We start from the raw sequence: 14,400 nt of genomic DNA on the forward strand, positions 1-14,400 counted from the left end.
GTTTTGATTACTCTACCTTTTCCCTCTTTTTTTGGTCAGTTTGTAAATGCACTTTCTACTCTCTAGGATTATTTGTTTAAAATGAGGGTTGCATAAACAGAAATTTTGGTGTCTGAATATCTCATCAGGTGCCTGGCACCAGGAATAGATATTATCCATAAATATTTGCTGAATGAATGAATAACATATAAATGATTTATATAAAATATACTTGGGGAAAATGCTGCATTATTTACTTAAGGTGAGACAGTTTCTAGGACAAACTTGGTAGTTCTGGGCTTTGGTTTAGTCTGGCCCTAAGCAGGAATCTTGTCTTGGTCCCACTAGTGGAAAGAAGTGAGACAATTCACAGATCAACAAAAAAGGTACATGATAGCAAGATAAACTTGCACTAAAATAGGCGTTTCAGTGGATTCAGTTCAATTTTATTTTTCATTTTTTTTTTTACGTCAGACAGGTTATGTGCCAATGTCGTAACAAGGTTTGGAGGGAGGCACATGTCACGCAGCAGCGTGAACACCCAATCATCATGCTCATGAACTACAAAAGGATCGATTCAGTTCAATTTTAGACTTCAAATTGAGTTTCATTAAGTTGAGGACTGAAATATATATATCCAAGCCCTAAGACAGACCCTGTAGCATTACAGTGGTAGACAAAGGACTTGTTGGGCAGTTTCAGTCCATTTTGTATTCAGATTACTATGAATATTTATCTCATAAGAAAGCAGAACTAATTTGACTACAAGAAATAATGACTGATCGTTTTGTGTGCTGCTAGTCAGTACTGGGAAGCAAGGCATTTGAGTCCCATTTAAAAAATAAATTGATAATTTCTCTTTTAAATCCTCGAGGTAGGTGAAATTGCTAATCAAAGGATTCAGAGACTTGGATTTAATCTAAATAATGAGCAGTCATTTTTCAACTCCCAAAATGACCCTGAATAAAGTTTCACTGATTCTTGCCCTCAAATTGACACTTGTTTCAGTTGCTTCTCCTAAATGAAGTTTGCTTATGGTATTCCTTGTTATTCTAGGATGCGAAAATGTCAGAATCTACAATGGATGCCTTCCAAAGCCTACCTTCAGAAGCAAGCAAAAGGTAGTGTTATAAAAAGATCTTTTCCAAAATGCTTCCTGCTTTAATGTCATTGGTACACACTACTAGGTAGTGTAAAGATTCTTTTCAAGAGCTGCTCTTTGCCAGGATTGTTGTTGAAGCTGGGTGATAGGTACATGAATGTTCGTTTTACTATTCCTTGGAATATGTTTGAAAATTTCCATAATAAAAATTTTTTTAAAAAGTCATATAAAATTACATTGTTTCTTTTTTCTTTTTTTTTTACATTATGTTTCATTTCCTTAAAATGATAAAAGTTTACCAATTTGAGTTGCCAACTTGGCAAGTTGAGCCTTTCAGGGTCAATGTTAGCTGTAGGAAACTCAGACTAAGGTTGTTACATTCTTATATTTATATTTTATTTATTTATTTATATATTCATTATTTATTTAAATAATGCTGGGCCTTCATTGTGGCACTTGAGCTAGAGAATTCTAGAGCCTGTATCATGAGGACTTCCCTAGTTACAGCATGTGGGCTTAGTTGTGGTATGTGGAATCTTAGGGATCAAACCCAGGCTCCCTGCATTGGTAGTGCAGTCTTACCTACTGGACTGCCAGGGAAGTCCTTTTACTTATATTTTCAATAGAATTTTCTCTCGTTAAAAAATCTTGCTTTCTGCACCCTTCTCCAGCTGTGAAAAAGAAAGAGAAGAAATCTAAGACCAGTGAAAAGAAGGAGAGCAAAGAGAGCAGCGTTGTGAAGAACTCGGTGGACTCTAGTCAGAAATCTACCCCATCGGCAAGAGAGGATCCTGCCCCTAAGAAAAGCAACAGTGACCCTCCTCCCCGCAAACCCGTGGAGGACAAGAGTGAGGAAGGGAACACCGCCACCCCAGGACCTGAGGCCAAGCACGCGGCCACACCCGCTTCCAGGAAGTCCAGCAAGCAGGTCTCCCAGCCGGCACCAGCCATCCCCCCACAACCCCCCAGCGCAGCACCACCGAGAAAAGAAGTTCCCAAGACCACTCCCAGTGAGCCCAAGAAAAAGCCACCTCCACCTCCAGAGTCAGGTGAGTGAGGACTGCAGATGGAGCAACCAGCACAGGGCCCTGGAGTCTCAAACAGCATCTGGAAACCTGGAATGTCTGTTGTTAAGTCTTTGGTACAGGAAAATTAGCTCTCTCTAACTGTTAAATAATAATAAAGAATAGAAGTGAAAACCAGTTAAGTTGGAGATACTGTGTTAATTTCCTATTTAAAGCCTAGAGTTTAAATAGCTCTTTGTTTTTTCTAACTGATGGCCCCTTCCTCACAGGGCCATCAGTCCCAGAGTCATCACTGCTGTATAGCATTAGCTGAGTGTGGAGTGGCATCTGACTGCAATTTCTTTTGAATTCTTTAGGTCCAGAGCAAAGCAAGCAGAAAAAAGTGGCTCCTCGCCCAAGTATTCCTGTAAAACAAAAGCCAAAAGAAAAGGTGAGGAGAGATTTGTTTTCTCTGCTATTTCTCAAGCATGGGTTCTGTTCTGTAGGAAGGTGGCCCAGTCCTGAACAATTATAGGATTGAGTGATACTGCATTTTTGCTTCTATGTAGATGGCAGTGGAGTTTCTTAAAATTAGCAGACTTAAGGTTTAAGCTTTAGCTCTCTTTTTCCCCCAGTTGTTTTCCCCTTCTTTGTAACCCTACATGCTTATGTGTATATTACAGGCTGCTTAGTATAATTTTTTTCCCCCTCAACATCCTTTAGCAGTATTTGTCTATAACAGTCACCCTTCTCTGTGTCCACTATTTTTATTATGTGGAGACAGGTCTTTAAGAATCTTCTGGTTCTTTCAGTGCCCCCATAATGGTGTGCATGCACGTCTAGGCCAATGCTTTGGAGCACATCGGCAGTGCTGAAAAGAGAGGCAAATGCCAAGTTCTTATAAGTCATGCCCCAGAGTCATTGTCTGTTTCTAACTGTGATGATGAAGCATGGTCCTGCTGCAAATTTGAAATCACTGATGAGCACAGAGGTGGGAAAATTGTCTTGAATCTCATAGGCAGATTACACAAATGTGGATCAATGAGCTCCACATTTGATGTGTGCAAGTCCCAAGATCTAGAACAGTGGCAGAATAACCTGCTTCTGTCTCATCAGCGTGGCTTCATTGTACTGACAGCCTCAGCAGGCATCATGGACCACAAGGAAGCAAGACGAAGATGCATGAGAGCGAAAATCCTGGCATGTTTTTTCCAGGGATATAATACATACGTGCCAATAAAATGCCTCAGTGGTGGGGCAGGGGGAGGAACTGAAGATTGCTTCTCTGTCTCTATAGGATACTTAAATGGGAAGCATGTTTTCCAGAACTAGTAGTACGGTTTGTTGTTTGCGTTATTATCTGTTGTGAGAGTGAAGGCAAGCCGGATGTGGATTTGTCCTTTATCCATCTTCTGTCCCTGCAGGAGAAACCACCTCCGGTCAATAAGCAGGAAAACGCAGGCACTTTGAACATCCTCAGCACTCTCTCCAATGGCAATAGCTCTAAGCAGAAAGTTCCAGCAGATGGCGTCCACAGGATCAGAGTGGACTTTAAGGTAAGTGTTCAGTGACCACAGAGTGTATTGAGTATTATAGACTTTATGAATTTATTTTTAAATTTTTTTACTTTTGGCTGTCTTTATTGCTGCACGCAGGCTTTCTCTAGTTGGCGGACAGCGGGGCTCCTCTCCAGCTGTGGTACACGGCCTGTCACTGTGGTGGCTTCTCTTGTGGAGCACAGGCTCTAGGCACACGGGCTTCAGTGGTTGTGGCACAGGGGCTCATTAGTTGTGACTCACGGGCCCTAGAGCATCTAGGCTTCAGTATCTGTGGGGCATGGGCCTCATTGCTCTGTGGCATGTGGAATCTTTCCGGACCAAGGATCGAACCCATGTCCCTTTCATTGGCAGGCACATGCTTAACTACACTGCCCCCAGGGGAAGTCCAAGTGTTGTGGACTTTAAATCAAGAAAATGATGTTACCTGGAGAAGGAAATGGCAACCTACTCCAGTATTCTTGCCGGGGAAATTCCATGGACAGAGGAGCCTGGTGGTCTCCAGCACGTGGGGTCATGAAGAGTCAGACATGGCTTGGGGACTAAACAGCAACAGAACAGTTTAGGAAATGGGAGTGTAGTGTTAAACAAACAAGTAAAAGAAAATGATGTTACCAAAGGCATTGAAAAAGAAGAAATCCTTGCCGCAGGCAGTAGGGGTGGGTGAAGAGCTGCCATTAATAGATGGCTCAAGTGTGCAAGAGCTCTGGTCACTTGTTACCAGGTCAGTCTATGAACTGACTGGAGGACAGAGGCACGGAGATAGCCCTGCCCATCCTGAGCTCTAAAGTGCATTTCAATGAGAACAGTGTCTGAGGAAATGATTGTTTCACATAAAAATTATCAAACCATGATGATCACTTGAATCAGCCAAACTCTTAAGGGAAATCCAGTCTCAATAAATTTTTGCATTGTGGTTAACAGGTGAGCCTTTTAAGAGATTGTGTTTGAGATTTAAAATTTTCAAAGCAGCAGTTTTGAACTCATTGAAATGAAATATTCTTGACATTCTGGTGTCACTCTGTTTTTATGCTTTTTATCCTTATTTTCAATGCAGTGTTGTGTCATATGGCTCTTGTAAATGATCTTTCTCTCTCCACAGGAGGATTGTGAAGCAGAAAATGTGTGGGAGATGGGAGGCTTAGGAATCTTGACCTCTGTCCCTATAACACCCAGGGTAGTTTGCTTTCTCTGTGCCAGTAGTGGGCATGTAGAGGTAAGATCTCCTGCTTCTTGGTACCCCAGACAGTATGAGAGATTATTTTGCTGTGGTGAAAGAAATCATTATATTCTGTTTCATTGGTTTATAGCAGGCACTATACCCTGTTTAAACCAGCAAATGAAATATTTTTATGTTTTAGAAATTTCAGGAAGGAGTCTGCTTTTTATTAGAGTAGCAGTTATTGAGTGTGAAAAGTTTTAACAATTTTATCTCTTAAAATAGAGTTCTGATTTTTCTTCTAGGCATCCAAACAAATGATAAATGCTTTTCTAGAAAAAGTTGCTGTTGGTAGTCATTTTATAGTTTTGAATAGCAAAACTACCTTGTCTGTAAAGAGCTCTCAGCAATTAATAAGAAAAAAGAATAACACACAGGTAAAAAAAATAGTCTAAGGACAGGAATATATAATTCACAAAATGAGAAGTAAAAACATGGTGTGCAGGGAATGTCAAACTTCCCTGTTACCATACACTGTAAATTAAAACATGGTAAAAAGGATCAAGTGTAAATGGAGACTTCCTGTTTCTGAAAATCTAGTTAAAATCTTTTGAGAAGATTGTTTGGAAATATGTATTAATCTTTAAAATGGGTATACCCTCTAACCCAGCAGTTGCATTCCAGGCTTTTATCTTGAAGATATAATTAGGTAACCTGGCAAATATGTATATGTATGTATATATGTGCTTTTATGTGTATACATATTTGTATGTACATATGATAAACAGAAGAGCTTTTTTCAGTATTTATGATAATGAAAAACTGGAGACAACTCCAGAAGTTATCAATAAGGGACTGCTACCTTGGTTAAAATAATTATAAGGCATGCATATAAAGGCAAATATGAAGTCCTTAAGATATTATAGGTTCATAATGACATGGAAAGATGTCCATGACACATCACTGAGTTAAAAGAGCAGGTCACAAAATAGTATGTAAAGCACAATACGATTTTGGTTTGGAAAAATATTTTTGAAATACATACATAGGAAGAATTCTGAACGATTTACACCAGAATCTTAAGCATGTAGTCAGATTATTGGTGACTCCTGTTATTTTATTTTTTTGAGTGTTTTTTGCAGTGAGTATTTGCTACCTGTACAATAAAGGAGAAAAAGATAGCACAGTTCTAAATAGGAAAGAGTAATATTTTCATTCATGTATTTCTCAGTTCCTGAATACCTCCTTAGCTTATTATCTCATATGTATTCTGAGGTCATAAAACCTAAAGCCAAGTTGTAATCCAGATGTTGAACAATCACTGGCTGAGAGATTCAGTCCTGCCCACTTGCTATTTTAAATTATGCATTAGCAAAATTACAAATTATTGCCTGGTATTCATTCTTTGGGCTTCCCTGGTGGCTCAGATGGTAAAGAATCTGCCTGCAATACAGGAGACCTGGGTTCGATCCCTGGGTTGGGAATATCTCCTGGAGAAGGGCATGGCAGCTCATTCTAGTATTCTTGGCTGGAGCATCCGAATGGACAGAGGAGCCTGGCAGGCTCTAATCCATGGGACTGCAAAGAGTCAGACGTGACTGAGTGACACAGCACAGCACATTCATTCTTTGCTTCCCTGGTGGCTCAGTGGTAAAGAATCTGGCTGCCAATGCAAGAGATGCAGGTTTAATCCCTGGTCCGGGAAGATCCCTGGGAGAAGGAAATGGCAACCTACCTCCAGTATTCTTATTTGGTAAACCCTATGGACAGAGGATCCTGGCAGGCTACAGTCCATGGGGTCGCAAAAGAGTCAGATACAACTCAGTGACTGAATAACACCAATTCATTCTTTAAGGAAATATTTTCTTAGTGCCTGTTACAAACAACATATTGTTCTAAGTGCTGAGGTTGCTTTAGATAGCATTGAAACTAAGACTATTCAATCTGTAAGTGCCAGGCATCTACTGTATCTCTTTTCCTACTCAATTCAAGGCTTTACATGCACACACATGCTCCCCACAGGAATAACTTACTTTCGTAACACCGGTACTTCAGCTTCTGTGTTAAAACAGGTTGCTTTTTTTTCCGCAGAGTATAATTGCTCAAATTTAAATTGTATAGCTGTGCAAAGCAGTCCCACAGGATTCCTAAAAACTGAATTAGCAAATGAACAGCCCACTGCTCGCACTGCACTCCTAAAGCACAATCAGTGATTGGTGAACTCTCCCACCATTGAAACCTTTTCTATTTGCATGATTTCGGATTTACAGAAAAGCTGCAAGAGTGGTACAAAGAATTTCCATATACCCTGTACCTGGATTCTCCAAACAATATTTTTAATTTACCTTATCCTTTTCTCTTTGTATGTGTATTTTACAGAATAAGAAATAAAATATATATATTTTACATGTAGACATTTTTTCTTAAATTTGAGGGCAAGTTGCAGACATATGCCCTTTTAAAAACCTCTAAATGTTACACGGTGTATTTCCAAGGACATCCTTTTATATAATCACAGTATAATTATAAAAATCAGGAAATTAACATTGGTATATTATAGTTATCTAGTAGACTATAGTTTTGACCCACTAAATCTTTTATGGCAAAAGAAAATTATGAGTCACCCTCATTTGAATTTTTGAAAATCCCTGTTTCAGAATGAGAGTAACATGTTTCTAAAATAAGAGATGGGAAGGACAAATCAGAACTTACAGTTGTTTAGTAGGTTGTAGAAAACCTTTAAAACCCTCCCTATTTCCCCCGTATCACACTCTTTTACATTGCCTTAGTGCTTTATTGATAACTTCTTTTATGGTACTTAGCACATTGTATTAAATCTTTAGATTATATATCTATTTAATTATTTTATTTTATTTATACATATTTATTTATTTAGCTGCCCTGGGTCTTAGTTACAGCATGCAGGAGTTTTTAGTTGTGGCACGTGAACTCTTAGTTGCGGCATGGGGGATCTAGTTCCCTGACCAAGGATGGAACCTGGGCCCCTTGCCTTGCTAGTGCGAAGTCTTAGCCACTGGACCGCCGGGGAACTCCCTGCTTAGATATTTTATAATTTTATTATTATTACTTTAGTCCTCTGAAGCTCCTGCAGTTCCCAGTATTCTCCTTTTTTTTAATGTAATCATTGCTTAGTGAACATATTGAATAAAAAGTATATACTGCTGGACTTCTAAAGGTCAAAATAAGCAGGTAGGATTTGTTTGATATTTCTGCATGGTATATGATAACCTCTATACTCCTGTCTTACCCTAGTTTGTGTATTGCCAAGTCTGTTGTGAGCCCTTCCACAAGTTTTGTTTGGAGGAGAACGAGCGCCCTCTGGAGGACCAGCTGGAAAACTGGTGTTGTCGCCGCTGCAAGTTCTGTCATGTTTGTGGGAGGCAGCATCAGGCTACAAAGGTACAAAGCTCGGTGATGGAATCACTCAGCGTATTACTCTCTGTCTTCATTTCTGCCTTTTAATTTAGAATTTTTTATCTATATTTTTTCTCTGTTGGCTTAGTCTGGTTTGACTATTTAACCCAGTGTAATCAGTTGCCATCAATATAGAAGAAAATGTGGTATTTGATAAAATCCTCAAACCTGCTTTGTCAAAATGTTTATCACTGAGTACCTTTGGCAGGAAATAAACCCCTATGCCTTGAGAGTAATTTATGAGGAAATTTAAACTGTTACAGTGATGTGCTGGATTTACCTGAGAAGTATGAAATGGGTACTTAGTGGAGGTGAGATGACATCCACCGTTTTGCTGTCTTATTTTCCTACAGCAGCTGCTGGAGTGTAACAAGTGCCGAAACAGCTATCACCCTGAGTGCCTGGGACCAAATTACCCCACCAAACCCACAAAGAAAAAGAAGGTTTGGGTGAGTATACACAGTGTGAACTTTCAAGAATTGTCTTGGGGCTGGGCTGCTGGGCTTGCACAAGTTGTAAGAGGACCATCCTGCTTGAGGGGAGAAGAGCCGTTCTAGTCGAGAAATCAACTCTGGAAATGGATTTCTTCAAGATCTTCTTAAAGAGAAGAGATATTAAAAATAAGAAGTTCTGATTGACTTTACATCTCTTCCAGATCTGTACCAAGTGTGTTCGCTGCAAGAGCTGTGGATCCACGACTCCCGGCAAAGGGTGGGATGCACAGTGGTCTCACGATTTCTCACTGTGCCATGATTGTGCCAAACTCTTTGCTAAAGGTAACTCAGAAAAGCTCGCTTTGTCAGCTTTTAGAGGTTGGTCTTAGTGTTTGGGAGGTGAAGTGGGCATTGCAATGGAAGGACCATTCTTGTCAAGGATGCCATTTAAACACATTTCCTGAGTTCCTGTCTTGCTCTTTTCTTTACACACGGAATTGTAGCAACTAGAAAGGTTTTCTTATCTTTCGGGGCGTGAATTAAGGGGACATTTTATTTGACAGGAAATTTGAATTTACTGGTGGGCATGAATAAGGATGGGACACCGCCAAGGCTGTCATGCTTGCAAGACCCACCATTTATCCAAGGGGCCACAATTAGGGATGTATTTGACCCCCCCACAGCCATCTGTGATAAGCTGCTTTTGAGGAAGAAGAGCCGTTCAGTCGAGAAACAGAAAAACATTTGAAACCATGCTTTCAAATTCATCCCTGTTACATTTAATAAATCCCTGCTTCTTAGAGATGTGGCTCTTCTGGCAGCCAGGGAACTTGAACTTGGCCCTGCAGAGGGCCTCAATCACAGGCTCCTTATTCTGTAGCTTGGTGCAGATGGACATTATAATTGGCCGATGTGGACCCTGGGCACTGTGCCTTGGGGCTCTCCAGAGGCTCCGGATACTGGAGCATGGACTGGGGACAACATGCCAGTCATGAATGTCCACTGGAAAGGGCTGTCTCTAAGATCCTTTAGGGCAACCTGTACAGGTAATAGGCTGCCTACACTCCTATGGAGGCTGCTGTGTGCAGCCCTTGTACACGGGGCCCCCGTGGGGAGAAGAGCACAGTGTGCTTAATTGGCTGCAAAGGGGATTGTTTATAGTAACTCACCACAGAGAAATGCTCTAAAGCATTACTTCCCAAAGTGAGGTAAATATACATTTCATTGTTTCAGAAATGATTTTAGGTGGTACTGAGTCCAGGATTTTAACAGTTGTGCTTGAAAAAGATAATAGCCAATACATTAAACTGACTTAGGATAATAATGATATAAAGTTCACTTTTGAAGTTACTTAAATTAAGCAAATCAATATTGTATATTAAGTAAAAAATAATAGATGATACACAGATAAACTGATGAAGGTTGTATACTTTTCTGAATTTTAGGAAGCACTGCTCTAAACTCTAATGTAAAAGCACTAGGAATAAGGGAGAAGTGTAAATTAACTGTGTTTTTTACTCCCATTACCTTCTCCTCTTTTTAAAAAAAATTTAAACATTTCTTTGGAATGTTTAAGAGAGAAAGCTCTGTCTTCCATTCTTTTTCGGTTATCTATAAAAGCTACCTTTTGACCTTTAAAAAATGGGTCTAAAGAAGAGAACTAGTGGAATATTATGTGAGCTCAGAATAATCTTGACACTTTACAGATGTGTGAACATTTCATGGTAGATGAAGGCTGGCATTTGTAAGTAGTTTCAGAAGCAGACTGTCGTGGCTTACATTTTAGATCAGATTGGTCATATGTGAGTCGAGGGTGTTAGAGGCATTGGTGTGTGAACCACAGCACTGCTGAAAACTTTGCTTTGCTTTCAGGAAACTTCTGCCCTCTCTGTGATAAGTGTTATGATGATGATGACTATGAGAGTAAGATGATGCAATGTGGGAAATGTGATCGATGGGTCCATTCCAAATGTGAGAATCTTTCAGGTACAGAAGGTTGGAGTCTTTTTATTACAATTTCCTTCTTTCTTGGTACACTGCACTAGTAGCCCCAAAGTACTATAAATATAACATTACAGTCGTGCTGTTACTTTAAGTCTTTTTAAATTTATTTTTTGTCTCTAAAATAAGATCATTATATTACATTGTGCTCATTTACCTTGAACACATTCTTTAAAATAATTAAATGTTGTCTTTTGTGGATACCATAACCTGTTGGCTCTCCAATAGCTGAATCCTGAATTAGTGGTAATATTGTCCCTTTGGAGATTAATACGTATGTGTTCTTAGGGGGTGTGAGAGACTTAATAACGTTCCTAACATACAGCCCGATGTTAAGTTCAGTGGGATAACCTCCTCTTTTCCCCCCTTTCCACTCTGAGAGCACCTTGTCACTGTAGGTTTTTGTCTCCCCAGATGAGATGTATGAGATTCTGTCTAATCTGCCAGAGAGTGTGGCCTACACGTGTGTGAACTGCACAGAGCGGCACCCTGCGGAGTGGCGACTGGCCCTTGAGAAAGAGCTCCAGATCTCGCTGAAGCAAGTACTGACAGCCTTGTTGAACTCTCGGACCACCAGCCACCTGCTACGCTACCGACAGGTAGGCCCAGGTGTCGTTCTATATCCTGAGAGCTTGTTCTTTGGTCACTTTTACCTAGTCATGGAGTGTGTTTTTTTTTGTGTCTGTGTGCTTCTCAATTTGTTTTCTTTTGCTTCATTCTTCATTTAGATTTGTAGAGTTCCTTGTTTTGGCCTTAGGCCCGTGAGAAAAACTTTAACACCAAGAGTAAAACGCTTCTCTGGGGTACAAAGAAGGAAGGGGCCGTGTCTCTTTCAGAGGTCTTGCTGTTATAATACGAAATTTGAACTTTGTATTCTGAAGGCTATGGGGAGTCAAGGAAGGACTTCACTCAAAAGAGTAACCTGATGAGAGTTATTTTTTCAGTTCAATTCAGTCGCTCAGTTGTGACTGACTTTTTGTGACACCATGGCCTGCAGCATGCCAGGCCTCCTTGTCCATCACCAATTCCCGGAGCTTACTCAAACTCATGTCCATTGAGTCGGTGATGTCATCCAACCATCTCATCCTCTGTCGCCCCTTCTCCTCCTGCCTTCAATCTTGCCCAGCATCAGGGTCTTTTCAGATGAGTCAGTTCTTCACATCAGGTGGCCAAAGTATTGGGAGTTTCAGCTTCAGCATCAGTCCTTTCAATGAATATTCAGGACTGATTTCCTTTAGGATGGACTGGTTGGATTTCCTTGCAGTCCAAGGGACTCTCAAGAGTCTTCTCCAACACCACAGTTCAAAAGCATCATTTCTTCGGCGCTCAGTTTTCTTTATAGTCCATCTCTCACATCCGTACATGACTACTGGAAAAACCATACCTTTGACTAGACGGATCTTTGTTGGCAAAGTAATGTCTGTGCTTTTTAATATGCTGTCTAGGTTGCTCTTTAGGGGAGGAAAAAAAAACCTGTAACAATGACTTGGGTGAGACGGAAGATTGGCGAGGAGTGAGCCTAGAGGTGGGAGCCATGGTTGGGAGGCAGGTATAGTGCTTTAGGTAAGAGGGAGCAGGGTGGTGGCCTGATGTACAAGGGTGGTCGTGGGGCCAGAGGCCTCTCAGCTCCAAGACAGTTCTGGGACTCCTCAGGACACAATTTGAAAATCAGTATGTTCTGTCCATTCAAGTCATGAACTATACATAAATTCGTCATTGGGAACACAGGTATAATGTTGGAAGAACCGCATAGCTAACTTTTAACTCAGAGCTAAGCCGCTGCTCTCTCTTTTTTAAAAATAATTTTATGTATTTGTTGTTGGCTCTGCTGGGTCTGTACTGCTTCTTGGGCTTTTCTGTGTTTGTAGCAAACAGGGGCTGCTCTCTAGTTGCGGGGCCCACGCTTCTCGTTGCAGTGACTTCTCTTATGGTGGAGTACAGGCTCTAGAAATGCAGGTTTCAGTAGCTGCAGCACATGGGCTCAGTCGTGGCTCTCTGTTCTAGAACACAGGCTCAGTAGTTGGGGTGCATAGGCTTAGTTGCTCCGTGACATGTAGGATCTTCCCAGTCCAGGAACTGAACCCGTGTCTCCTGCATTGGCAGGTGGATTCTTCACCACCAAGCCACCAGGGAAGTCCTGCTTTATCTTTTAATAAAGTCTATTTTTTAAATAGGAAAATTAGCTGCAGTCTTACTCAAAAGGAATTAGACAGTTTCTGTTTCTTCATACTAGGTTGGGAGTTACCAAGCAAAGCTCCTGAGTTAGCCTAGCCAAGCTATTAGATAGCTGGCTCATTTTAACTTTCCTTTTCTGGTGTTTGAGAAATCTCTGATTATTTTCAAATTCTTTGGGTTTTTATAATATGCATCATCCAGTTGGTGTTCAGTTGCTAAATCGTGTCCAACTCTTTGCTACCCCATGGACTGCAGCACGCCAGGCTCCTCTGTCCTTCACTGTCTCCTGGACTTTGCTCAAATTCATGTCCATTGAGTCAGGGATGCCATCCAACCATCTTGCCCTCTGCTGCCCCCTTCTCCTTTGGCCTGTTTCAGTCTTTCCCAGCCTCAGGGTCTTTTCCGATGACTCTTCACATCAGGTGGCCAAAGTTTTCGAGCTTCAGTATCAGTCCTTCCAATGAATATTCAGGGTTGATTCCTTTAGGATTGACTGGTTGGATCTCCTTGCTGTCCAAGGGACTCTCAAGAGTCTTAGCCAGCACCACAAGTCAAAAGCACGAATTCTTCGTCACTCAGCCTTCTTTATGGTTCAACTCTCAGATCTGTACATGAATACTGGAAAAACCATAGCTTTGACTATATGAACCTTTGTCAGCAAAGTGATGTCTTTGCTTTTCCAGTCTCTATAAATTTTTTAAATAGAATTTCTATGGGTATACCTCATTTTCAGTGTTAGATAAAATAAACTTTTATTTCCTGACAACAGGCTGCCAAACCTCCGGACTTAAATCCTGAGACAGAGGAGAGTATACCTTCCCGCAGCTCCCCAGAAGGACCTGATCCACCAGTGCTCACTGAGGTCAGCAAACAGGAAGATCAACAGCCTTTAGATCTGGAAGGAGTCAAGAGGAAAATGGACCAAGGGAACTACACATCTGTGGTATGTCTATACAGCAAACTACCCAAATTTCCAGTGCCAGTTTAGCTTCCTTGAGTCTTTCTAGGGATGAAGCTGGATGTTAGCACTGAAAGATGATTTATTAGCATTAAAAAATAAAAAATACGTGTGTTGTTTTAGTTCTGTATCTTGGAAGACGGGTTATGATAGAGAGGGTATCGTCTTTTTGACTTTCATCTGAGTTCTTTTAAGGTTATTTTTATATTAAAACTGTTTATGCAGAAATGCTGATGTGAAGTTAGTGGGTTTGCCTCTTGTGAGATACACCTGAATAATGTGTCTTTTTACATTGGATGTTTATTTGAAGATAGAAGTCTTTTAATTTTATGGTTTGAAGAATGAGTAGGAAATGATCTGTTGTCTCATATCCACCGTTCATTTGTTTATTCATTTCAGTCTAAGTGAAAAATCATGGCCCAGTGTGGATAACTTACCATTATACAGCTAACTTATTTGCATTCTTGCCTTATTAGTCTGGCATCTCCTGATTGCTGCAAGTTAACTATGAACTAAATCCCAGAGGCCTCCACTAAAGAGAAATGATACCATATTAAATTAGGGTATCTGTTTTCTGTTGGATGTCTTTGCTGGATG

At 40.6% G+C, this 14,400-nt stretch overlaps 1 protein-coding gene and 2 non-coding genes across 6 annotated transcripts in view; 1 reads left to right on the forward strand and 2 right to left on the reverse strand.

Moving 5' to 3' along the window:
• The window catches only part of KMT2A (lysine methyltransferase 2A), an 80,317-nt gene that overhangs the window by 37,165 nt on the left and 28,752 nt on the right, over window positions 1-14,400 (forward strand). For 2 of the 4 annotated variants that reach the window (XM_061145291.1, XM_061145310.1), the window contains 11 exons: window positions 1,036-1,100; window positions 1,753-2,130; window positions 2,463-2,536; window positions 3,510-3,641; window positions 4,744-4,857; window positions 8,074-8,220; window positions 8,589-8,684; window positions 8,891-9,011; window positions 10,542-10,664; window positions 11,085-11,269; window positions 13,615-13,788. In XM_061145291.1, the coding sequence (XP_061001274.1) occupies window positions 1,036-1,100; window positions 1,753-2,130; window positions 2,463-2,536; window positions 3,510-3,641; window positions 4,744-4,857; window positions 8,074-8,220; window positions 8,589-8,684; window positions 8,891-9,011; window positions 10,542-10,664; window positions 11,085-11,269; window positions 13,615-13,788 (1,609 nt within the window). The remainder of the gene's footprint in view (window positions 1-1,035; window positions 1,101-1,752; window positions 2,131-2,462; window positions 2,537-3,509; window positions 3,642-4,743; window positions 4,858-8,073; window positions 8,221-8,588; window positions 8,685-8,890; window positions 9,012-10,541; window positions 10,665-11,084; window positions 11,270-13,614; window positions 13,789-14,400) is intronic. The other 2 variants (XM_061145301.1, XM_061145320.1) reach the window with 1 other exon arrangement.
• LOC133064983 (small nucleolar RNA U13) lies at window positions 448-552 on the reverse strand. Its single transcript, XR_009694799.1, has one exon. It is a non-coding gene; the product is annotated as a small nucleolar RNA U13 (small nucleolar RNA).
• Window positions 9,680-9,814, reverse strand: LOC133064869 (small nucleolar RNA SNORA70). Its single transcript, XR_009694755.1, has one exon. It is a non-coding gene; the product is annotated as a small nucleolar RNA SNORA70 (small nucleolar RNA).

This window comes from Dama dama, chromosome 1, assembly GCF_033118175.1.
Source record: "Dama dama isolate Ldn47 chromosome 1, ASM3311817v1, whole genome shotgun sequence".
Taxonomy (NCBI): domain Eukaryota; kingdom Metazoa; phylum Chordata; class Mammalia; order Artiodactyla; family Cervidae; genus Dama; species Dama dama.